The following is a 27,882-nucleotide window of genomic DNA, read 5'->3' on the forward strand; positions in this document are numbered from 1 at the left end:
TGCTTATGATTTTGAAATAAAAGGAAGTGTTATTCATGCCAGCCACTGTATAATAAGGGTGGAGAGAAATTCAGTGTAACCATGGGTAGGGGAAACGTAGAAAAACAGTCACAAAGTAAAATTCTACCCTAGGTGAAATTATTCACAATATTTTTCACAGGTAGCCTTGTTAAGTATTGTAATATCTCAAGCTAAGATTTGGCCAGCCAATGGGTGAATGATATAGAATGGAGATGGAGAATAAATGACTCTAAAAGTTGGAAGGACCCTAATCTTGATTGTTCAGGTGCATGAAAATGGTACCAGAGATTAGAAGCGAGTGCTACGGTCCCTGAGCAACGTGGACGAACTAAAACCGATGGCATATTCATTCAGCCTGTCTAATCGCCGTTCGCTACTTGCACAAGTAAATTATATTTACTTTAGACATGAAGGAACAGATGGAGATTTCATCTATTTTATTGTCTGGGTACCATCTGTGGCAAAACAGGTTTGTATAACGTTAGTACGGACCGATGCTTTGATTTTCCTTTGTCACTGCCATCGTTGTTCTTTGTTTTCTCCATCAGCATCACTGCCTTTGGGAGAGACATTCCTTCTGAGGATTCCTCAATCTACTGACTCTGCATGTCTGCATTAATTGTCTATCTTTCTTCTTCTCTATCTCCCTTTTTATCTTCCTTAGCCCTGATGCAATGAGATTTTTCCCATTTTCAGCCAGAGAGTATTGAATTAATGGTCCATAGACATAATGAAACAGTGAAAGTTTGGCTGAAGTTAACATGTTTTTTTTTTAAAACAGAATAACCCATTAGTTTTCACTAGCCATATGTGGTTTTTTGTTATTTTCTTTTTGTGAAACTACTAACCAACAGGAGTGAAGAAAACAACTTTAAGGGGCACGGTAATAAACATCTGAAAGCTGGGCAAAATGATGCCTTAATGTGACAAATAATATCACTCAGTTTCGTTATTGTACAGAAATGTCTTCCCTTCAGACCAAAATAAAGAAAGAAATAGCACAGGCTAGAGAATAATGGTATGCACGCTTCAGAGCCTTTTGTCTGTGCTCTGGTTGTCCCTTGGTAGTTAACAAAAATGTTCTCGTCATAAAGAAAAATGTTCATGCGTGAGTTTTCAGTGCAGTATCTGTTGCACACTTCCCTGTCCAGTGAGGGAAGTCTTTTAACTCACCTCCCAGAAAAGTTTTGTATGGCAAAAAGGGAAACAAAGACCAAGAATCATTTTGTTTTTGGAGAAATTGATAATGCACCTGTCAAATTGTATTTCTTCCACTGACCTTGGTGACATTTTAGTGAGAGCAGAAACGATTCCAGGATTCTTCCTGTGGACCCCACGTGAGATATGGAACAGCGGATATTATTAATTTTAACACAGAGCAATTTATTGAAACCCAACACTCTATTATTAAAATATTGGCCATTTTTCCCTTCCAGTCCCACTCATCACTCTAAATGAATCTATATTCTCTTTTCTTTATCTATTCCCCTACTTCCCAAAAAAGCCATCTGCTATTTCCTTTATGAAAAAATAAAACCTACAATTAGTGTCTTGTTCATCTTTTCTTTCTCAAAAAAGAGAACTATTATGCAAATACTCTGCAATTTGGTTTCAAATACTCTTTGTAGTGTGATGGGCAATTTTCCTTAATACCACCCCAGCTTTTTTGCCAGGACTTACTAATAGATTTTTTAAGAGAGAACTTTCATGTGACTTTTTCACACTCTGCTGATGTAAACTTTTCAAATGTGTATTTACAATAGAATTATTATTACTCCTTAAATTATTTTTAAAAACAATGTTTGTATTTTTGATGCTGAAAAAGAACCCTGATACAACCTCAAACTCTCTCTTTTACCTGAAATTTTATTTTCTTTATCTTAAGAAGTGGCCTGTACCAAATATCACTCTTAGGAAATCAGAGGGGTATGTTCCTCTTGCTTTTTTCTGAAAGCATATTATAAGTGATGACAGTGTACCTGTCGGCACAACTTTTTTCTTTGATTTTTTTTTTTTTTTTGGCTTCTCTGGAACTAAAATTTAGTTTACCCAATTCATTCAGGTAAGCTAATTCAGAGGTCGAGGGTTGTCTTCTTGCTAACAAGACAAGCATCTCCAGTGTGCAGTACTGATGGAATGGAAGTAAAAAAAATGTGCTATTTTTACTAGCATAATAAACAGCACTGCATTAAGAATCAGGAAGACAGCCTCTGAAAACTGAAGCTGCTACTCACTTGTCATATGGCCTGAGGCAGTAATCCTACTCACCTCCGAGTCCTCACTTAACAGCTGAGAATTGCTACCTCTTTGACGTTTTGTAGGGTTACAATAAGGATTAAAACACAGTTGCATGTTGCTGCTTTTGAAACGGATAGTAGAGATGCACATTTAGTGGAGATGTTCTAGAAGTTCTCAGAGCTTTGTACTTCCTGCAGTGGCTTCACCTGGGGAGCTCGTTACAATGCAGATTTCTGATCTTCTTCAGGGTCTGGGGGTGGAGTCAGGAAGCTACATTTGGAACATACTCAGGCGAACCTTCTGCACATGGAAGATGGAGAGCCATAGAAAAGAGAAATAGAATACAACAGAGCATGTTTAAATGAATTAGATAGTTATTATTTAATGTCTAATGAAATACTTAATTTGTTACCTGATGAAGCTAGATATTTAATTTGATTCGATGCTTTGCTTATTTGTTGATGTGTGTGTGCCTGTTCATATGTGTGCAGATCACAGTTTAGCACAGGAACCCTCTGCTTTACACTTTTACTATTAATGAATCTGGGATTAATCAATGCATTAATATTAATAATAAAGTTAATACAAGGTAATTAAACTTGGCTGGCATGCCTCTCAGTACTCTCCCTTTAACCATAGTGGTTTGCTTTATTTCACATGTTTACTAAAATATACAGTAAGTAAAACCAAAATGTTTCTACCTCATTGATTCAGATGGGGCCATTTTAATAGTAATAACTCAAGTTTCTGCTTTGCTGGTTATGCAGAAACTCCAGTACCAAATGAACCTTTCCCACATCATTTGGGAAGTTACTGGGGGTCTCACACACAATCCTAAACCAGTCTCCCAGCTGCAGTCTCCCTGTGACATCTACAGTGTCCCTTATTACCCTTTCGTGCCCCCGTGTAGAGCTTCTCAGAACCACTAAGAGCTCCTACCCCTGGCACTGCTACTGGTATCCCCAAGGATGCCAATGTCCCCGCCAGAGGTGATGCCTCCTTGTGGTGCTCTCAGCCAAGAAGCATAGAAACTGAGGCTCTCCTCTGTTCAATAACTCATCTGATTTCTGGGGTATCTGTAGAAAGGGGAATCGGAGGACACAACCTACTTGAACGCCATATGGAAAATGATTTTAGCTTCAGCCCACATGGACTCAAAACCCAAGTTCTCTGAGTAAGGCTGATACCATCCTATCAGCTTATTTCTTCTGTTTGGCCCTGAATCACTCCTTTCTCCAGGCATGTGCCCATACCACCCCACCCTTCCTTACTCAAAAACTAAAATGCTACACCTCACATAAAAATTCAGCTCCATTCAGTAAATTTATATACTCCATCAGACATACCCCATAATTGTGAATAATCTTTAAACTCAGCTGAACTCAACACCACTAAAATAGTAATGGAGGTTAAAAATGAATAATGCCCTCAGAAACAGGTTTATGATAATAACAATAAAAGCCAAGAACTTCATCAAGGTTAATGATGAAAGAGAGCAGTCTCTGGCCACCCCCCTCCCCATCCTCACCCCATTTTCCATTGCCCAAAGCCATCGCTTTCAACTTTTGGGCAATTTCTCCTCTAGCTTAACTCTATATATCTAAATAATATGCTCACACTGCCAACTTTTGTTTTTTTCAGTTTTATGCATCTTGTAGTGTTAACTTTTTTACTATGAACACCGAGAATACACCTTTTATTTCTTTTCCATCACCACCCTGCAGAAGTATACCTCCCTGCTCCGATCTTCCAGTATAGTCACATGACATTTGCTTATTTCAGCATTTCATCTGTATGTTATTATAATTATGTAACTTATCCCAGCTGTGCTCTGTAGTAAATACAATTGTCTTGTATGCATTTCTTGTGTTTTACACCAAATTATATTTTTTTACTTTCACTTTGTCTTCTATGTATCTATCACTAATTTGATTTCAACTTCTGCTAGAAGAATAGATAGTCTCTGCATGTGCTTTCAACTCGTTCAATATTCTATCGATTCGGCCTTCTCAGGTCACCTTTCCCAGAGCAATATGCCCTCCTCCAGTCTGGACCGGTTGCTGTCTCAGTGTGCTGCACATCTGTTATTCTGAAATATTCCATCATTGATATTTTCTTGTTTCCTCAATTTCATGTCCTCTTTTACCCCCACTCCCACCACCCCGTTTATTTAATATGTGCATCTAACAGTGAAATGGAGCATCTGGCATAAAATTGTTTAAGAATAGGTGTATCCGACCAATGACACTCAAATACGGAACAGGCTGACAGGGTCCAGAGGGGAGAGAACCATAGGGGAAAAGGGGATGGACTCACATGAACAAGTATAAAGGACACATGGACAATAACTAAGGTGGGGGGTGGAAATGGGAGGGAGGTGGGGAGCACTGAGGCTGGGGCGGGGCAGGGGATCTAAAACAAAACTGTACTTGAACAAGAATTAAACAAAAATAAAAATTAAAAAAAGAAACTTATATACAGCAGGTCCTCAAATAACATTGGTTTTTTTTCATCGTTTCATTATAATATTGATGAGTTGTTGTAGGAAATTAACTCTTGTTCATGTCAATTAGCCTATTGTAAAATCTGCTTCATTATATGTCATTTTGCTGAAAGTCACAGAACCTATTGATGATGTTAAGTGAGGACTTACTATCGTGTTATTAAGCAATGTAACCTAAATAACAAAAAAAAAACGAAAATAAACAAAAAACATTTTTTGAATGTAAAAAAAAAAGAATAGGTGTATCCGAACATGCCTGTATATTATTAACTCCCCTCATTAAAATTTTCCTGGATATAGAATTTGAGGCTTACACAAAAGTCATCATGCTGAAGCCATAGGTTCACTTGGAAGAAGGAAGTAGAGAGTGGTCCCAGTTTTCACCCTGTATCAAGTTACCTAATGCTATTTTAATCAGAGCACTTCTCTTTCGAGTGTGTGTAAAATCTATAGTTCACAATCCTTTTGGTTAGTCACTCCTAACAGTCGAGGGGGTGTAGATCATTAAGTTCTTCCTAACTCCACTTCGAAGCCATCCTGCTGAAGCCATGCCCTCCCGCTCAGCTTACAGAGGTCTGGGTGCTAACAGCCTTGGCCTTTGGTGGTGTACATCTGTGGTATAAAGCGGATTTCTTCTCAGTCTCAGCCCCCTGCTGAATCAGGCTTCAGACTTCTTTTTTGCTAAGTTGGTTGCTACTAGTAAGCCACTTTCTACTTACAGAATTCTTTCCTTATTGCTTCCTCTCTTTCTGGTGTCTGGCTTTTTAAATAAAAAAGGTCCTTTATGGTTGATATAGAGTTATTGAGAGCAAATGGAAGTAGATAAGTTACTCAATTTGCCAAGCCATCTTAAACAGAAGCTCGATGTAGCATCCTGTCCTAGATTACATTTTTTGTTTTGAAAAATTTCAAAGCTACAGAAATTGTTCAAGAATAGCACAATTAACATACCTTCATATAGGTAAACTGATTGATAATAATTGTCATATATGTATCATACCCCTCTGTGTGTATGTGTAAGGTCATATTCACTTCAAATTCTAATAAAGACATTTAAAATAAATTTTCATTGGAAGATCACTTTAGAATGCACCTAAAACATTTTATTTCCATTAAGCAAAAGTGCCTTTATGATTATGATAAAAAACCTAGAACTGTTTCCTTATTTCATGTAATTATAAATTTAAAATAGACAAATTTGTATGGTCCACATAACTCTTAAATTTTATAATTCTCTGAATAAGATGTCACCAATAAGTTTTTAAATAAAATAAATTTGAATAAAGGCAAAGTTAGGAGCTAAATGTTTATTAAATTATTCCTCTATGTAAATATACAATGAGTATATTGTTTATAATTATTTAAGTTTTGATAGCTATAATTTGTAAATTTTACCTGTATAAATTTTAGAATCCACATGAATAATAGATGACTTAAGTTTGTCTCACCTTATTGTACCAATAACTTATTGCACAAATAACTGCATTTGTATATGATTGTACTTGAGAACCAAAGACCAAATGTAAAAAATCCACAGTATAAGTCAGGTTTCAATTTTAACTTATCTGGCAATAAATAATGCTTAATATAGTCTTTATTACAAAAGAAAAAATACTACTATAAATTTTAAATACACTTATTTTAAAACATTTTCTACTTTGATAAACATGTAGTGCTGGTTTTTCACTTAATTTTACTTGAACCAAATCACTAAGAATATAATAGCAACATAATGTCTTTTCATTTTAGATTGATTTCTTTGAGTGAGAGTACATTTCAAAACCCTTATCAGCACCATTAGTGGAGTGCAAGTAACTATATTTGTAAATAACTTTGAAATTTAATAATGGTGTTTTTGTGTGTATATGTGTGTGTGTATATATATATATATATATTTTTTTTTTTTTCCTTATAGGAAGCTCTAATCATGGCAAGTATGGACCATCCACACTTAGTCCGGCTATTGGGTGTGTGTCTGAGCCCAACCATTCAGCTGGTCACGCAGCTCATGCCCCATGGCTGCCTGTTGGATTACGTCCATGAACACAAGGACAACATTGGATCACAGCTGCTGCTTAACTGGTGCGTCCAGATAGCTAAGGTAAGTGCCCATCACGTCCTGTGGAAGCCACTTTTCTAGCTTTATAGTTGCTGATCTAGAACTGTTTGGATATTGAAAACATGTCCAATTTTTCAATCTATTTAAATGTATTATACTTGCTATTAACAAGTATATTGTAGGGAGGTATTTACTTTCAAAGCAGAGATCAAATACGTGATATCTGTTGACCAGATGACAAAACAAATAGCTTACTGACCGGGGGGAAAGTCGTATACTTATACTTGATAAGGAAAAGGAAGAGAGCCTGGCTAGTACAGCTCAGTGGATTGAGCATGGGCTGTGAACCAGAGGNTTACAAGATATACAACAAAAATATATTACAAAATATATAACAAGATATATTGTAGGGAGGTATTTAGTTTCAAAGCAGAGATCAAATACGTGATATCTGTTGACCAGATGACAAAACAAATAGCTTACTGACCGGGGGGAAAGTCGTATACTTATACTTGATAAGGAAAAGGAAGAGAGCCTGGCTAGTACAGCTCAGTGGATTGAGCATGGGCTGTGAACCAGAGGAAGAGGAAATCACCTTCCACCGTCACCTCTGCTGCTAAATGGAAATAAATCAATTTCTCAAACAAAACCTCAATGAGGATTCTGCTTCAAAATGTAATTTTAGGTCCTACAGAATAGAAATCCTAAAAAACACTGCCTTGATAGAGGGCTCATGCAGACACATGCAGATTTTACTACTTGTTCTGAAGAGGCAAACACAGAACACACATTGACATCCTAATAAAATGTTTTTGCTGTGTATGTAAAAGCAAAGAAAAGCACTAGAAAAATTACATGGAAGGGACCAAAGTTTCTTTAAGGAGTGGTGACTCTTTAAAACATGAATAACAGAACTTGTTAAAATTTTGGCACATTAAAAAGACCTAGAAGACTATCTAGTTCCAAGATTTACAATAAAAATAAAGGCATGAAATTGTTTTGTCAGTGACTTCTTACCCGAAAATCTAAACAAATCCAAGCAAGCCCTTAGTCCAGCAGTAGTTCGTTCACAGTCCCAGGTCCAGACAGAGATCAGCTTATTCCAGGTCACCTGGTGTGCCTGGGTTGGAGATATATACTGGATTTGCTTGGCTTTTTGTTAGTTTTGGTGCAGTTTAGTGAACAAAGTCCAAAGAAAAAGAGATTAAATGTCTTCATTGTTCCATATTTAGGTGATTTTATGATAATAACACGTACATTAAATTCTCAGTATCACAAATGGTCATATTCTAAATACTTTTCTAGACATTTTGATAATGTTCAACTGGTCTTTAATGGTTGGGGATTTTATCGGTCTGGCACAAGGTCTCAGACATGTAACACTCATTAGGAAAGTGGCCTAGATCCCAGTACCTGGGCGGGTGTGGGAGGTGGCTCTGTGGTGAACTTAAGAACGACTATTCCCCCATGGGAAACTGTGGTTTTCCCCACCAGTTTTCTGATTTTTCAATTTTTTAGATAGGGGCCAGAACTGGATTTTTTATGTGACTTCTCCAAATTTAAATCTTGGCTCAAGAGTTGAACTGCTCTGGGAGCCAGGTAAAGCATTTATGTCCTGCTGTCTATCAGTGCTTGATTCCCGGTGTCTATTCTTCATGTGCAAGAAACCACTTAGGATTATCTATACCACAGATACTTCTTGAAATAGTCTTCTTCTAGATATATAGGGCTGAGATAAGTTTTAATTCACCACTTAAACTCTTACATATGTCAAAATATGACCCAATGTTCTATAACATTCTATAGTTCTATAACTATAACATTCTATAGTTATGGTCATCTTTGCCTTTGTCTGGTGTAAATGGCAAAGTTTTACCTTAGTAGGCCTAGACTATTTCTTTTTATAATCTAAGGATAAAGAAGAACACATGTCTCAAAGCAGAAATTTGAGATAACTCATAAAATGAAAACCAATAAAACTATTTGAAGGAAAATCCCAGTTTATACACCATCAATTTCAATATAGTTTCTCATGGACCCTGTATTATAACTTTGTGAATATTGCATGATAAACCTACAACTGGGAGGATTCTTTACAGTAATGAAGTTTCACATATAACTCTTCAAAAAGTGATTTACTCATCTAAGAATGTCTATAATTTATAAGGTGAGCTAAATATGCAATAAGAATTCTCAAATCATCCTAGCCCTATAAATGAAAACAAAACTGAGATTCAATTTTTTTTAGCTCTTCTCTATATTTCCTGCAGTGTTTTCTATAATTTAGGTTTTATCCTGAGGGATACATGGCATTAATATATCATTCATGCAAGACTGTACACTCTAATAATAGAAACGGCTTTGAGTTCCCTGAATAATCACACTGTTTTAAACTTTTTTTTGCCTTTGCAAATGCCATCTCTTCTGCTCAGAAATTTTTTCTCATAGTTTACTTTTTCAGCCATCCACACTGATCAGGCTTCCTCTTCTTATGTAGCCTTCTGTAGTCAACTTCTCTCTTTAAATAGAAATAATTCTTCCTCTTCTGTATTAGTTTTGATTGTTGATATCTTGAACATATTTTTATTACTTAAATATTGTGCTATGTGTTTACCTACCTCTCTGGGTGGATGGCAAGTTTATTTAGTCATTAGTTGTTTAATGCATATTCGTGGACACCTATCACGTGCCAGGTACTATGCTTACTAAGGAGTGTTCGGGTGCACAGCATCAGCGTGGGCCTGTTTCCCTCTGTGCACCCCAAGAGCATGAACAGACATCCAACAAATGCAATAATTAAATATAGGATTAAACACTGTGCTTCAGCTTTTGAAGAAAAATAATGACGGGGGAGACTTCAGGGGTGCATGGGAGTGCTGCTTCCTGAGCTGGAGAAGGCTGAGGGGTGGATCTTATTTGCTGGAAAAAAATCAAAAGTGAAGTTAATATAACATAAAACTGGAGCTGTCAGTTAGAGAGTTGAATTTGGTCAGGACAGTAGATAGAGATTTAGGAGTTATAGGCATTGAAATATACGGGGATATAGGGGATGAATAGGGATTAACTACGTCTGATTCATATTCATTCTCAGCACATAAAATTGGATCTTATATATATAGTAGCTATTCAATAAAAATATTTAATACATATTTTTTCTAGTAAAAAAACCTTAAAAATCTACCATTGAGGAGGGAATCTTTCCTTGATCTTTTTTCTTACTTTGGAGACAGAATTGTGTCGTGGAAACAGCATCAGGGTGAGAAGGACCGATATCATGTTGAGGCCCACTTTTTGGTTTTGTGGGTTTGAGTAAGTTATGCAGTCTCTTTATTGTGTTCCTCAAATAGAGTTGATAATTCTATTTTTTTCATCTGCAAAATGAGTAGAATAGTATCTACCTATGGTGGACTGAAAAATAAACCCCTGTCCCCAAAGATGTTATGTACTATCCCCAGAACCTACCAATGTTTCTTGATGTGTTAAAAAGGACTGTGGAGATGTGATTAAAATAAGGATTTTAAATGGGCGGAGGGGCTATCCTGCATTATACAGGTGGTCCCAGTCTAATCCAGGAAAATTTATGAGTGGTGGGCAGAAGGATCAAGTAAAAGAGAGACGACATAAAGCTGCAAACAGAGTTGGGATGACAAGTTTGAAGATGGAGGACTGGCCACGAGCTGAAGGGCTCACTCTACTTCTAGAAGCTGAGAGAGGCAAGGAAGCCAATTCACCCCTAGAAACTCCAGAAGGAGCCTGGGCCTGCCAGCACATTCCTTTTAGTCCAGTGAAGCTGGCTTTGGACATCAGGGCTGTAAGAAAATAAGTCTGTNCAATAAAAATATTTAATAAATATTTTTTCTAGTAAAGAAAACTTAAAAATCTACCATTGAGGAGGGAATCTTTCCTTGATCTTTTTTCTTACTTTGGAGACAGAATTGTGTCGTGGAAACAGCATCAGGGTGAGAAGGACCGACATCATGTTGAGGCCCACTTTTTGGTTTTGTGGGTTTGAGTAAGTTATGCAGTCTCTGAATTGTGTTCCTCAAATAGAGTTGATAATTCTATTTTTTTCATCTGCAAAATGAGTAGAATAGTATCTACCTATGGTGGGCTGAAAAATAAACCCCTGTCCCCAAAGATGTTATGTACTATCCCCAGAACCTACCAATGTTTCTTGATGTGTTAAAAAGGACTGTGGAGATGTGATTAAAATAAGGATTTTAAATGGGCGGAGGGGCTATCCTGCATTATACAGGTGGTCCCAGTCTAATCCAGGAAAATTTATGAGTGGTGGGCAGAAGGATCAAGTAAAAGAGAGACGACATAACGCTGCAAACAGAGTTGGGATGACAAGTTTGAAGATGGAGGACTGGCCACGAGCTGAAGGGCTCACTCTACTTCTAGAAGCTGAGAGAGGCAAGGAAGCCAATTCACCCCTAGAAACTCCAGAAGGAGCCTGGGCCTGCCAGCACATTCCTTTTAGTCCAGTGAAGCTGGCTTTGGACATCAGGGCTGTAAGAAAATAAGTCTGTGTTGTTTCAAGCCACTAGAATTGTGGTAATTATTTAGAGCAATAGAAAACAAACTCATTTCTTCATAATGATTCACAAAGATCAAACAACTAGTCTGTGGAAGGTCCCTGATGGGTCCTAGGACACAGAGTGTTTAAAAACCATCTCCTTATCAGCTATAGGGTGAAACCAGAGAGCTGTCTTAGAAATGTCTGTAAAATATGAGTAGCGTAGTCTGAATAAAGACAAGTCTTTTAAAAATAGATATTTCAAGAACTTAGAGGCTTATTTTTCTTTGCTTTCAATTCTCATCAAGAGAGACTCATGAAAAAAGCAAGAGAAATATTCGCCTAATTATACCCAGGCCTATGCTCATTTTAGCTGTGTCCTTTCGTGTTGTGGACACAGCTGTGAGGAGGGGAGACGGTACTGTAAAATAATAGTTTATATTTGTGTTGTAATACACCTGTGGAAAGTTTAACAGTGTGCAGAAGAAATCATAATTATAGCTAACACGAAGTTCTTACCCCATGTCAGCACAACAGTCTATTTTATTCATTAATTAATTAGTCAGAAAACTGTACTTGAACAATAATTAAATAAATCTAAACCAAAAAATATTTTGTATGGAGCAAGTTTTCAACAACAAAAAATTAGTCTCATCATACACCTATGACATTAAATATTATTATGTTCATTTCACAGAAAAAAAGAATTTAAGTAACTTGATTAAAGTCACACTCACAAATGAACAGGAGATTCGCTAATCTATGTTTTATAAATGAGGGAAAATTATTTTAAAATATTTTCATCCATAGTTCAAGTATTTTTTATTTTCCATAGTTTTATTATTTTACAATATGTTATACAATAGAAAACAGAAATTTAAATGCAAAATTCTTTTTTGTTTGCTTCTTATCGGCATCCATATTTTCTCTTTGTATGCTTCATTTGAAACTTGCCTTAACTTAGCCGTGGCTGGTGTAGCTCAGTGTATTGAGTGCAAGCCTGCGAACCAAACAACCATGGTTCGATTCCCAGTCAGGGCACATGCCTGGGTTGCAGACCAGTTTCCAGCAGGGAACTTGCTTTAACTTGGTAAGCAGAGCAAAACATGTGATTATTTAACAGTCATATAATACCAGTGCCTTCCAAGGGTTTTATGAAGCCTGGAAGATAATAGACAGTTCTTCCTTTTACATTTGTTACTAACAACTTGGGCAAATGATTTCTTAAAAGACAATTTAGCAGATTTTGAAAAGTGTGTTTGAGTTTACGGTGAAGTAGCTCCATGGTCAATAACACTGATTTATACTCACTGAGTCCCTGTGGATATAGCCCATGTTATACTCACGGCATCTGCTTGGTGCTATTTGTACATTGTTTTATTCAATATTTCATGAAACTCTAGTTATGATAATGCCAGTATTCTCCCACTTTATAGATGAGGAAAATGGGGGAAGTGAAGTCTTGAAGAACGCAGCAACGGGTTGTGATCCCTGGATTCCATACCAGGTCCCCGGTGCCTGAGCTAGGGCTTTGAAGTAGTCTGCACTCTATTCTCTCCAAACACACACAGACACACACGGAAACACACACACAACACCACTGCCACTTGAAGGCACCCCTTTAAAAGCACTTCTGAACTTGAAGGGTTGTGAGGAGTGTGACATTTTATCTGTAGCTGTGACTCACCATTAACCCCATAAAAGAAAATATTTTATCACGAATAATACTTTTTATTGTGTTCATGAGAACTTTTTAGTGCTTTATCATTAACATCTATGTTTTATTTGAAGGAAAAAATGCTAGATATTAATTCATAGGACAGTTTTTTTCAACCTGTGTTTTTTAAAGATGTTATTTTAAAGGAAGCTCAAAACTGTTCTGTGAGTTATTATGTCACATAAATTCTGATAATAAGTGACACTATAAATTACAAATTTAAAATGTAGCTTATCACTAGTATGAGTTAAGCATATCCATTCTAGAACCGGACTGAATACGTTCCAATCCCACCCCCACCACTTATCAGCTGTGTGGTCTTAAACAAGTTAGTTAAACTCTCTGTGTCCTCTAAAAAGGGAAATGGTGCTTTGGCTGGTGTGGCTCAGTAGGTTGGGCATGGTTCTGCAAACCAAAACGTTGTGGGTTCGATTCCTGGTCAGGGCGCATGCCTGGGTTGTGGGTTCAGTCCCCAATCAGGGTGTGTATAAAGACAACCAATCAATATTTCTCTCCCTCTCTTTCTTCCTCCCTTTCCCTCTCTCTAGAATCAATAAAAGAAAAAAAACTTTAAAGGGGATGGTAATAGCACCTACTTTCTAGACAAATTATGAGAATAAGATAATACTTGTTATGTGCTAAAAATACTGCTTAGCACAGAGTAAGAATGTATACTAGACGTTATTTTGGACAGCATCTGAGAATACAACAGTTAGGAAAGATACACATCTATAGTTACAACACCCTACAGATGTCATTTTAAAATACTCAACTTTTAAAGTCCAGATATAAAAGACTAAGCCTGTGTTCTTAGACCATGCAAAGGTAGGAGGACATGATCTTCTATTTAATATTAATATTTCTGGTTCTCGGAAGAAAGAACTTGAGTCTTCCATCCTCATGTGAGTTCCTACACAGCTTCCTAAAATGCTGTCCTACATGTGCTATCATCATGACCTCCAAGGTTTGTGTTAGAAAATTAGACAATTTGTAATATTACAAACATGTGAAACCACCAGTGGAACTGGAGAAGGGCTGAGGTCAATTGTAATTCTTTAAATAAAACAGTCCATTACTGAAAAGGAACAAAGGAAAATTCTAACTTTTTATTCTCAAGCTAGAAAAAGTAATATTGGATTGCCTTCTTATTACTATACAACTGCAAGCTCCTGACTCCTGTCTAAGGAAAATAATATTTGAAGCTTTTTTTGGCTATTGTTATTATTGTATTTGTAAGGCCTGAATACTGAATATAAGCTGCTGTCGATGTTATTTTTCAAAATCCTGAAACCTTCCTCGGGGCTTTGCTGGCCTAATTTATTGTCATATTTATTTCTGGAGTTCTAATTGATTTGCAGTTTAATTCAGACATAGGGTCCTGATGGCTTTCTCCCTCTGTGGTTAACCATTGAAACTAGTTAAAGAGATGATTCTAAAACACATGTCAGTGGCCCATGGTCTACTTCAAGATGATTCATTGCTTGATTAAGCCATGAATTGACCCAATCTTAAAATTCTTCCAAAAGGAAATGGAAATAAAAATCATTTCCTATTTAAAGAATAAAAACTAACCTAGTATGTTTAACTAGAATTATTTAGACTTTGACTATAAATAAAAGCTTCTCAGTCATAATTTTACAAATTAATTCCAGCATTTATGTTTTCTAAAGAAAGTATTGTTTAAAGGTTAGCATGACTTTAGGCCCGTTTAGTAGATTTCCTCAACTTTTTATTTTTTAATTTTACTCTCTACTTTGATCCCAAATTACTTTTGGAGCTAATAAGAATTCTATTATGAAACCTGAATTTTTGTGGCCATTGGGAGATATCTGTGAATCTACTTTTATTTACTATCTTTTTTTCCCAATTTTTTTATTTAATTATTTTTCAAGTACAGTTTTCTGTCTATTACTCCCATCCCATCCCACCCCCCATTCTCCCCCCTCCCTCCCATTTCCACCCTTCTCAGTTGTTGTCCATGTATCCTTTATATAGGTTCCTCTAAATCCCTCCCTTATTTCCCCTGAAATTCCCTCCCCTCTTCCCTCTGGTCACTGTCAGCCTGTTCTCTATTTCAGTGTCTTTGGTTATATTTTGCTTGCTTGTTTGCTTTGTTGTTTAGCTTCCCGTTAGAGGTGAGATCATATGGTAAATTCCATTGCTGGGATTGTATCCTAAGAACCCTAAAACACCAATCCCAAAGAACCTATGCACCCCAATGTTCATAGCAGCACAATTTACAATAGCCAAGAGTTGGAAGCAACCTAGGTGCCCATCAGTAAATGAATGGATCAAAAAACTATGGTACATATATACAATGGAATTTTATGCCGCAGAAAGAAAGAAGGAGCTCCTACCTTTTGCAACAACATGGATGGAACTGGAAAGCATTATGCTGAGTGAAATAAGCCAGGTGTTACTTTTATTTACTATTGGTGGCAGAGTGGGAGGTGTCGACAGGAGTAAAGAGGAGAGAACCTTTCTCAGTACAAAAACAGAGTTCTCAATGATTGAGAGAAGAGCAGATTCCTTTGTTAAGACATGTATTCTTCTACACACAGATGCAAAGTTCTCCTTAAGATCTCAACATGTAACATGTACAGAGCCTTCACTTTCCATTGTTCCTCTTTTCCATTTTTGGAAAATTCCATTTTAGAGACTACTTCATGTCTCTAAATCAATTTCCTTACCTATAAAATGGGCAGTCGCCTCCATTTGCCCTTCTGTTGTGACAGTTAAATAGACCACACATCGACTATGCATGTTTTCTACCAAAGCTTCAGTACCTAATAGATATTAATACAATATTAAGTAAGAGGATAATATACTATATAATATTTATTATCATCAAATTTAATTTAGACCTGAAGTCTCGAGAAGAACAGCATGAGGTAACAGAAAAAAATAAGAACCACGGGGAAATACAATCTTGGTTTGAATCCTGAATCACAGTTACGAGAGCTTTGAGAGCCATTTCCTCTTTTACCAAATGAGAATATTGTGCTTATGCAACCCATGTTTATCACATTTAAGTTAATGAATAAATAGGAGCAAGTGATTCTAATCTGAAAAGTTACACAAAAGTTTCTACGAAACAAGAATATATAAATTTTTTATTAGTCTGTACTAACTCTTATATTCCTTTGTTTGTATGTATTTCTATTTTTGTTCCTTTGTTATCATTTATCATTGTACTCATGAAAACTACTATGATTATAATGGTGAAAGAAAATAGATTTCTCTATATTCTTAATGGTGAAAAAAGAAATTGATTGAATTAGAATGATCTGGCTTTGAATTCCAATACTATCAGCCGTTAGCTTTGAAATTTGGGGCAAGTTTCTTAAACTCTGTGAATTTCCGAATCTAAACATCAGGATAATATTTACATCATAGGGTTGTTATAATGAGTAAAACAATTAAACATGTCAACATCTTAATGTACTACCTTCCACATAGGATTACTCAGTAGATACTTTAAAAAAAAATTTAGTCACACAGAGCAGCCCTGTCCAGTTCATTCATTTCAGAGGAGGGTCCACTATATGTTTGCATAAATAAACACTTCACTTGATTTTTCTTTTTCAGGACGGAACACAAGTCTGCCCAGAGAACTTTTTCCATAATTTCTTCATGTTAAACAGAACTAAATATGGCTTAATACACTAGATTAGAGAAATATCACATTACTTTTTAAAATAATTAAATTATTCCAGCTTGATGCTGATCTATAAAAATAAAAAACTCCATTGTCATCATTTATGGGTAGGTTCCCACAAGGATTTTTGTAGGGATGTTGAAGAATCTGGTGAGGAATACAGGGTGCTCAGCAAACAGAGGTCAGGATCTGCAGTCCCCAGACCTTTATCATAGAGACCTAAAGGCACTTGTGTTCAGCTCCATGGAAGCAGAGCTCTCCAATCTCTCTGCCAGGTATGGGCAATCGCATCACTTCCAAATGAACACCCCTCTCTCTCTTCTTATTTGCCATCTAATATAAGAGTCTATTGCTCATGGATCTGGATCCACTGAGTGGCCCTGGCATCTTGGCTGTGCTCATTCACATGGCAGGCGTCGTAGGGTTGTCAGCTGGTCTAGGCCGAGCTGACTGGGATGACAGGAGTAACCGGGCTCTGATGGACAGAGCCCTCCTTCTCCTCCTTCAGACTTGCCGGAGCACGCTCCCACAAACTCTGCCTCAGGGTGTTCTCTACCTCACAGTGGGCATTCATCCACACACCACTCCATGAGGGGCTACACCTCTGTGGGTACAGAAGGACAGTAGGAGCGTAGGTCATGCCACCCACACCCACAGCCAGCCCCTGTGGAACTGGTGACCCCCCCTTTCCTCTTTAGTCTTGGAGAACTTAACGTTTTTTATTCAAGTTGTTGAATTCAGCTTCTTCTACATTCGACAGCTAGGTAGAAATAAATCAATTACCTTACCTCGACAGCTAGGTAGAAATAAATCAATTTCTCAAACAAAACCTAAGAGAGGCTTGTGCCTTAGAATTGCAATTTTAGGTCCTGCAGCACAAAAACCCTTAAAAATCCTTTCAAGATAGAACTGAGACCCAAACACACAGAATATCCTATTTACTCTGATGATATAAGCACAAAACACACACTGATACTTTAGTAATACAATATTTTGCTGTGCACATAAAAGAAAATGAAAGGAATGGAAAAATTATGTGGACAGGACCTACTTCAGCAATGTTTTTTTGTGGAGGTGGTAAATCTATAAAAATATAAATATTACAACTTATTAAAACTTTGGCACAGCAAAGAGCCCCAGATTATCTAGTTCTGAGATTTGAAAAAATTAAGATATGAAATTGTTTTGTTAGATTTTTAGACACACAGATTTTACTTGAAAATCTAAATAAATAAAATTGAGCCAGACCTGTGGCAGCTGGCAGGCGTGGAGGGGACTTCGTGGACGCCGAGAGTTCCCTAGGTTCTCACAGAGCCCAGCCGTATGACTACCTGCTGGAGATCAGGAAACTGAAGGCTAAACCAGTGATGGATCTGTCTAAGACCACAGTGATTCTCAGTGACAACGTCAGGCTCCGAATTCATGTATGACCCTGGCACCCTGCATAGTCAAGTGTCCCTGCCTGACAGACCACCAGCATCTCTTACCCCTGCTCCACAAAATTTTTCTGCCTTTTGTTAGTAATTTAGATGGTATGACTCCTGCACTAATAGAAAGAATCCATCTATACCTCCTGTGATAATTTTTTCATGATATAATGAACTTTTTTCTTATAGAGTATTAAATGAGAATCAGCTAGCTGATTTTAGAACTTTGGTGCTTTTAGTTTTCCTTCCAAGGGTGTGTGTGTGTGTGTGTGTGTGTGTGTTTCACTATCACTTTTCCACCAACAGATTTCCTTCTCCATCTTTATATCATAATGCCTAATAACATTGCATCCTCCCAAACTGGTGATAAAGCACCTGGCTGAATCCCATTTATCCCATCCCTGAAACAACCTCGCGCTTTTTATTTATGTGCCAAATTCTCATTGCTTTGAAAGAGGACAATAAATACAGGGTAGTAAGGAATAAAAGAGAATCTCAATTGCACCAGATGAAAATGAAATTTACTGAGGCAGTTTGTAGCGCGTAGGTCCCAGAATTGTACTGAAGCCTTAATTATTTTTTAGGGTTTGCATGAGATACGAAGGTCTCTCACCTAGAAAAGAAGTAATTTAGTTTGTTTCTTATCTAACCCGTAATATTGCAAGGCTCCCCTTTGCTTTGCTTTGCCTGTGAGTTTGTCTGGCTTGCTCGGCAGCTCTGATTCAGCCTGGAAGTAACTCCACTCTACCAAGGGCAAAGGTGTTCATTCATCTATCATTCACATTCAGAAAGTAAAGAGCTTCATTTCTTTACTGTAAATTTATGCTTTTACTGTACTTTTTGACAGAAAAATGAAAGCTCTCTAATCCAAATGGATTAAATTGTACTTCAGGTGTATAGAGTGCTCACAATCGCATCTATTAGTTGTGACTAAGTGAAACTTGGTATTGGAGATTTTAGGGACACAGTGATTTTCTCAAAGGCAGAATCAAAGTAGCAAGACTGGCATGTCTAGTTTATGGCTCCACTGGCTTTTGTTTCTGAAACTCCAGAGGTCCATCGGTGTTACGATAGTGCTCTCAGGAAGTATGTATTCCTGGTCTTTCTGATATATGCATACGATGTCATTTTCCCCCACAGATTTAAGATATTTATAGTAACCCAGAGAGATAGAAATTACATTTTGCTACACATAGTGGAAACAAAGGGTAAAGAGATCAAGAGATTTGACCGGAAACTGAAAAACCATAGTGGGACTGAAAACAGAACATTTTCTTCCTCCTACATCCGCCCAGCCTGTTCACCAGATACCGCTTTATAAAACCTTTTTGTTTTGAAATACTTGTATGTCTTCCAAATAATTGTGGATCCACAGGAAGGTATAAAATTTTTAAAGAGAGGTTTCCTTGTCCTTCACCCAATTTCCCCAATGATGACATCTTGAATAACTGCAATACAGTATTGCAGCTAGGAATTGGACACTGGTACAGGTTTAACTCCAAAAAGAAACATTGCTTTGCTTTTGTTAAATCTACTATGTGCTTCAGAGGAACTATTAATTTTCAAACATTTAGGGTTATTTTTGGCTTTTGTTTTTTTTTTTTGGTTTGTTTATAATTCATAGGTGCATATATAGAACATTTGATGGTATAAATGTACAATTCATTGGGCAAATCATCAATTGTACATTTGAAGATAATTTTGTTCAGCAGGAACATAAGCTCGTGTGTCTATGTGCATGTGCAGTTCCATGCAATTTTATAATATGTGTGGATTCATCCAACTACCACCATAGTCAACAACAGACCTGTTTTGACTTTGTGCCATCCCTTATACTCACACCTGTCTTGCAGGGTTTTGTTTTTAATTGTACTCCGGTCTTACCTTGATCAATATTTGTAAGACTGACATTTTATACAGCTTCTGAACTTTTATACTCACATTTTTCTAATATTATGATGGGCATCTGCTATTCTGAACACTAAGTTTTATTTTAGCATTAGTTAATTTGACAGAGTCTTATTTTGACAGAGTCTTATTATTAGTTAATTTGACAGAGTCTTATTTCAAGGAATATCCTCTCTAGATTTGTGCAAAAATATTCTGGAATGGCGGATTTGGGGCTACATAAAAGAGGCCCTTGGCTGTGTGTAGTCACGGGACATAGGAGGGATGTAGCAATCCAAATGTAGTATCAGCTCCTCTTGCAAATACTTAGTGGGAACATCTACACTCCTACTTCTGTACCTTCTAATTATCTGGAAAAGTGGTTTAGAAGGTCACTGGCTGAAGAAGATAGATAGCCCAGTTGAACCCAGGAGGGCATGGGGCCAGGAGGGAGGAAAATGAGGTTAATCCTGAAGACAGGCTGGAAGTGAATGAGAGAAAGCAGTTAAGGCTTGGTGCCATCTTTTCTATTCTAAGAAAGTTTGAAATTTTACATATACACATGCACATATATTCACCTATATCTGGTAGTTCTATGTATCTTGAATATAATTAGTAAGAGAGATTTATATTTTAAATCTATAATAGTTCTTTACAGCCAAAATTACACAGCATCCAATTTAGCGAATCATTATGGAAAGGAGTGTAGGATGGGGAGAGCCATTGCTGTCATGATTAGAGGTAGCAGGTTAAAGAATATTTGCATGGAATTTTACTTTTAATCATACAAATTTTATTGATTGAAAAGCTGTTGGCAGTTGTTATTCTTCATCAGGCTGAGTGAGAGATGAACAAAATATATGTGTGATTGTGGAAAAGAAGGGGAGCTGAGTGGTTATGAGCACATGAACCAGAGCGGCTATGGGTCAAAGATTTTATCCTTCATTAAGAATCCTTTTCCAAAGCTCTGTGCCCCATCGCAAAGTGAGCAAGGGATAAGCTTAATGACAGTCATCTATCAGGTAGCCACATTTTAAGCTTCTGGATCCTGTATTCCCCATGCTCCAGGCCTTGACAAGGCTAATTGCAGAATTATGATGCTACATCACCCACTCCTAGTGCACTTTCACTGGCAAGGACTAGAAGGAGGGACTCCAATGATCATCACCCCAGACAAGCACATGAATTAGCATGAATACTGTTTAGTAATAGAGCTGCTCTATTAGAATCTGTGGTTATAGGTCTAAGCCAAGAATTTTGTTATGAAGTCTCTTGTAGATTAAATGTCAGACTGAGTTGAACTTTAATATTAAAATCATTTTATTTTTTTAAAAAATGAATGATTACATTTTCATATTTTCTGCTATGTATCAAGTTGCCAAAGTTACTCTACTATAATAAAGTAGAATTAACAAAGCTTTCACCAAGACTACAGTAAGTACTAAATTAAATATTCTTAGCTAATTTCTCTACAAGTTTAAATAATTCTATAAAATATTGCTAATAAAGGTTAGAGTAGCTTCTGTGATATCAGAATTATTCTTTATCTGGGTGCTGGTTTTCAATTTATGAAAATATATATATATTTTTAAAGTTTGAGTCCAGTTGTATGTAGTTTGCTTTAACAATTTTAGGTGGTTATTTCTTTAAAGCTTTGGCACATCAAGTCAGAACGTCAGCCTGCAATGACTTGGTTTCTACTATAGAGCAGAAGAAGGTATGGTAATCCTTAAACCAAGCTTGTACAGTCAAAGGTTCTTCATGATGAGATTTACACAATTTTATGAATTCTTCCCACTCCCTGGTATACGACCAACCTTGACTGGTGCCAGTCAATGTGTTTGTGGAATACGCTACTTGTCATAGTTTGGTTTTATAGACTCGACAATGAGTTTATGGAAGTAACAGCAATGGACAGTAGTAATCCTATGTCTCTGTAACGTAAGTGTTCATGAAGCAAGATCAATCCTAGAGTAACAAAATCAGCTAACACTTGCATTGAGATTATGCTTGCCACAGACCTAAGGACTTTATGTGAAATCTTTCAATTCTTACAACAAACGATGAGATATGTACTATCATATGTTTAAATGAGCTAATATATGTAAAGTACCTTACATAATGTCTGGCATATGCTAGCACTTAATAACATTAACTATTGTTAATATCACTCTTATTATTGTTCACATTATTCCCATTTTACAGAGAAACACTGAGTCTTAGAGAGTTATGTAACCCATCCGAAGTCACATAGCCTGTAAGAACGAAGGTGTGGTACTGTCACAACAATCTCTTTCTCAGGTTGACCTGCACATCCCCACCCTCTGCCCCTCACAGGGCCATCTATTGTGTGATAACTCCTAGGACACGGCAAGGCAGCAATCTCAAATTGCTAGTAGTACCATGCCTAGCTAGTCCCTCCCCCTTAATTAAACAAATGAAGGAACTTATATTTCTTATCATAGTCTGTAAAACTCAAAGTATAAAGGTTTACCTAGGCCAGGTACCTGGTACTGTGGTTCTGTGGAGGGGCGGAAGAGCACACGCAGAACATATCAGTGTAATAGCCTGATTGTTTCTAGAATCACCATCTTAGTCACAGCTAGTCTCATTTTCCTACCATAATTTTTATTAGAACACAGCTAAGTGGACTGACAGTTTATTCCATTACTACCTTTATTTGAGAACATACCAGTATCAGCCACGTGACACGTATGATCTAACATTACATCAAAATGTCCCCATGCAGTGCAACTTTTAATGGGGGACTTTAGCTTCAGCCTGGGGGACAGTGATCTCCTCATGCTTACTCTCTCATTACAAGTGCCCCAACCTTACTCACAGGTGCCCTGAGGTGTCTGGCCACAGAGGCCTCACATTTTCATCAATCATTGAGGTAGTGGGGAACTTTTTTTGTTTGAACCTGCATTCCCCAAAGGACTGCCTTGGAAAAACTTTATTGAAAATTTCTTCTAAATCAGATTCCAAGATATTACAGCACTGTCTGCTAGAGTCTGTCAACATTTTCATTATAAACCCATATTTTCCAGGCTTATTTCTTAGCCATAAAATTTGTGTGGACTGTGATGCAGAACACAGAATTTCAGCCCAAAGCAATTTTTATTATCATCGCTCAAATATTGAAGTTTTCCAAATTAAGGTTGTTTTAAAAATGCCACTAAAAATCAAATACATTGGCGGATAGCTATAGCTACATATTTTAAATTTTTTAATGCAGCATTAAAAACATATTTCTCATACAAAAAAAACCAAATAACTAGTATCTCAAGGCCTGAGGGAAAATTTTGTGATCCCACATGTATTTATATCTTTATTATTTGGGGGCTAATTTGATATTAGATTGAGATTTTTAGTATTCTTACGATAAGCTTTCAAGAAATCGGCCCCATATGGGTCCAAAAGAAATTGGATTATAGACAAGGGGGAATAACAATAAAGACTGGTTATGCAACCCACAGAAATAGCATTCTCAAAGCTACTGATGTTGGTACCATCCTAGACAGTGCTTTCCCCCCTACCAATAAGTTTAAGAAAGGATGATAGAAAACTTATGAATGGTTAAAACATTGAATGAACTACTATAATTAGAAGTTTTATCCGCAAAACCATCGCCATTACAACTTAATTGAATTTGTTGTCAATAAAAATTGTTTCTCAATTTTTATATCCCCAAAACACATAATATAGCACCAGGAAAAATATGGATTCCTTATTCTGACAGCTTACTCTTCTACCTCTCTAAATAAAAGGCATTAATGGGAAAATACTACCTGAGTGTTCTCTCCCCTGCTGAGACTGAAGGAATTTAAAAACCTCTACTTGGGTCACATAAGGCAAGTAAATTTAGTCACACTTCATGTTCTCAAAGAACTGTGAGTTTTGGACTTAAGAGGAATCACTCCTTAGAGAGTTCTGGTCATTAATAATTGCAAAGACTTGAAAAAACATCCTTGTGTTAAGTAAAGGGGAATCTGTATTTAAGTACTGTAATGGGGGAAAAAAACTAGACATAAGAAGTTTAACTACCTTGGCTACTCTTAATCAAAGCTATCAAATAATATCCCCAATTCCCTAAAAGGGGTGGAATATAATGTAAAATACAAATTTCAAGACAACCTCTGACTTGCCTCCTATCTCACTGATATGAAAATATAGCAGATGGTATCTTATTAAGGTTATCCAGTATGTCCTTGCTTAACATCTTCAATTGGTTCTGAGACATTAAGTGAAATGACACAAAATGAAACCAATTTTACCACAGACAAATTGTTGTAAATAAAAGTTTAGTTCTTAAGGCATCTGACCAACATTCTAACAAATCCATGTTGAAGGAAACAACACCATTTAAGGACCTGCTGTATATATTTTAGCATGAACATGGGCGTGGAGGCTGGGCAAGAAAGGTGTGAGTCATTGAGACTTCTTACACCAGTTTTGATAGAATGAGTTTACATGTGCCTCACTGGCAGACTTAAGAGCTAATTTCATATTCTTTAAAAGTTTTGAAATTCTGAAAGCAGAATAAAAGTGTTAGTCAAAAACATGTAGATTTCAGAGGACAGTTACCCATGAGATACTGGCCTGTAATATCTGTTGTCACCAGTTCCCCAAATTGCATGTTCCTAAGTGCAGGGAGGAGAATGATTCCACTGTTATTTAACAGAATGGGTGAGAGAGAAATTTCAATTTCAACAAAGGGTATTCAGAGCAGGAGAACAAGGGGCTCCTACAATTATGTGATGGTGGGCAAAGGATTATGTCTAGTAAAATGCCTTGTATATCATCTCACACGTGTAAGAATGGCTATCATCTAATAAATCAACAGACAAATGAGGATTTGGAAAAAGGGAACCCCCATGCACTGTTGGTGGGAATGCAGACTGGTGCAGCCACTGTGGAAAGCAGTGTGGAGATACCTCAAAAAATTAAAAACAGATCTGCCTTTTAACCTGGTAATCCCACTTCTGGGAATATATCCAAAGGAACACAAAACATAGCTAACAAATTATGTTCTTAATTTCACAGAATATAAGCACCCCTATGTTCACTGCAGCATTACTTACACTCACCAAGATATACAAGCAGCCCAAGTGTCTATCAATAGATGAGTGGATAAACTAATATGGGGCATTTACACAATGGAATACTACTCAGTTTTAAAAAAGGAGAAAAATTCACCCTTTGTGACAGTATGGATGGACCTGGAAAATATTATGCTAAGTGGAATAAGGCAGTCAGAGAAAGGTAAATACCATACAATTTCACTTATATGTGGAATCTAATGAACAAACTGAACTAACAAGCGACATAGAGACAGACTCATAAACAGAGCAGATGGCAGCTAAGGTTGAGGGAGGTTAGGGGGTGGAGAGATTGAACAAAAATGAAAAAGAACTCATGGGTACAGACAACAGTGTAAGGATTGTGACCCAGGAGTGGGATATAAGGGAACCAAATGGTAATGAAAAAATACAATAGAAGTTTTAAAAAATGTTTTGTAAATACTATACCTAATATAAATGGCAAGTAGGCTAGCTCACCTCTTATTCTCAGAGTTCATCAGACTCCCAAATTAAAAGGCTCTGATTAAATTTATCTGGCCTTTCCTTTCCATCTTTGCATACACAGTTTTGATTGGGTTGTCTTGGTAAACTATATCCTTTGGCACAATGATGCTTTCTCTCTCTCTCCCTCTCTCTTTCTCTCTCTCTCTCTCTCTCTCCCATCTCTTTGTTAGAGGCATCTAATTCAGAGTTTATTCAACTGACAACCCTCTGACTTTGCCTCACTTATCATACTACATATTTTGAAGTATAGTCACACAAATTAGCACAAAACTACTAGCTACTATTTGTCCCTAAAGGCATAGAAAAGGGCATCAAGTTCTATGAATCACAGTTGCATGGGATGCCATCAGACTAACAGGGAAAGGGGTGGGGACTGAAAAGGCTGGGATGAAGTCAGGATCCCAGTTGCTTTTCATTTCTCTTTCATTCTATAGTGTCATAGCCAGGAGCCCACAGCAAAGAGATAGTTTTCCTTCATTGTTTTAGAGGAAGAATGTCCAAGGGAAGCCACAAAAAAACTGCTTCATTCTGATGCCCAAGCACTCTGGGACTGAAGGAACTATTTCAGCAACCTGCAGGCCATGTGCTATGTTTGTCTCTCTGCCTAAGGCACTCACCAATTACGTGGGCTATAAATGTAAGCTGATCTGCCTCCCAGAGATGAAAGGAGGGGATTGGAGGAAGGCTTTCCATGCTGCAGCTTATGAAAGAAGATGGAGTTCCAAGAAGAAAACCGGAAAATCAAAGGACACTAAGTAATAGGATCGATATAAACATTTGCAATGTGGACGATCACTGCATCATGTATCACATCTCTGGCTTTGGTCTAGTTAATCTTTCTAATACTGAGACTCCTCATTTGGAAAATAGTAATAAAAGTGCTTCCCTGTTATAGTTCTGAGCATTCACATAACTCATATGTCAATGAACACGTGTAAGTAACTTAGTTTAGTACTTAGTTTAACTTAGTTTAGTACCTGCTGTGCTCTAAGAGTTTAATGATGCCTCATACACAGTGAGAACTTGATGAGTTTCATAAATGATAGTATTGATGAAAATGATATATTTAAGAATCAAAGCAAACCAGTATAGTAAAGAGAAAGAAGAAAACATGCATCATTGGAAATTGTAATGGCTCTAAGCATCACTCATTTCATTGGATGAAGACCCGGTAAAGATCTTCTATGCCATGGAGAAGTAAAAGAATTTGCATAACCACTTTCGAAGGCTCCTTACCAAGATTGGGCTTTGGTAATCATCTATTCCTTGCCAAAGGAAAAGGAGGCAGTGACATGATCTGACAAGCATATTCAGTGGCAGGCTGTGTTTCTGGGAATGTGAGACCACTCAAAGCAACCAAACTCGGCTGCTTTTCTCGGTGAAACAAATGATGCTACTAAAAATCACAGAGCTATATCCCCTGGACTTGGACTTTGAGGTTGTGAGTAGGAAATTAAAAGATAGTCTATGGAAACACAAGAGGCAGCTTCATTGCTTATTATTTTATTTTGAAAAGGAAGGAGGACTTTGGAAGGGAACAAGCAACTATGTAGATGGAATCCAAGAGCAGATTTTTTCTTCTTTTGTGGCTTATCAAAACTGTGGAGTATTGGTGGAGGACTAGAAAAGCAATTTTACTGGAGATTTCTATCAAAGTGGCTTTAGAGAATCGAGAAATAAGGGAAGCACAAGTGTAGTCATTTCTTGTACATAATCACAAAGTAAAGAGGGAGAAAATTGGTATCTCCATTCAGAAACTAATAAATATATATCAGAATATATATATACATATATATGCATATAATTGTATAAGATAACATTATAAGTTATATACAACTTTATGTATAAAATACTTCGATGAAACTTATTCAGGATTCAAGGCTACCTATGCTCTAGCACTAATAGTGTTATATATGGTAACACTAACTGTACGCAATGTCTCATGTCTCAATCACTCAAAGATTTCATTGAAAATTTATTTTCAAAAAAATAACTTATTTATTGGAAAAATAAATAAATAAAAACTTTTTTTGCTTCCCCTACCCAGACAGCTGTCATACAAAAAATTCAGTGACTGAGTTCAAAGATAATTTTCCAGTTCGTATAGGAACTTTCCTGAAACATATCACTCTAGTTAGTCTCTTGCGATTCTCTTTGCTTAATATCTCTTGGCTCTGTTGATGATTAAAAACTCAGCTTAAATGAAATGCCATCCCCTTCTTTAACGTTTTCCAGTTCCCTGTCTTCTCCCACCAGGCATTTGCT

General features: G+C 36.9%; 1 protein-coding gene across 3 annotated transcripts in view; it reads left to right on the forward strand.

The window, feature by feature from the left end:
• Positions 1-27,882, forward strand: part of ERBB4 (erb-b2 receptor tyrosine kinase 4) — a 999,063-nt gene that overhangs the window by 828,136 nt on the left and 143,045 nt on the right. For all 3 annotated transcript variants that reach the window (XM_037042022.1, XM_037042020.1, XM_037042023.1), the window contains exon 20: positions 6,678-6,863. In XM_037042022.1, the coding sequence (XP_036897917.1) occupies positions 6,678-6,863 (186 nt within the window). The remainder of the gene's footprint in view (positions 1-6,677; positions 6,864-27,882) is intronic.

The sequence above is a fragment of the Sturnira hondurensis genome, unplaced genomic scaffold, assembly GCF_014824575.4.
Source record: "Sturnira hondurensis isolate 20B ecotype Veracruz unplaced genomic scaffold, ASM1482457v3 Scaffold0003681, whole genome shotgun sequence".
In the NCBI taxonomy this organism is placed as follows: domain Eukaryota; kingdom Metazoa; phylum Chordata; class Mammalia; order Chiroptera; family Phyllostomidae; genus Sturnira; species Sturnira hondurensis.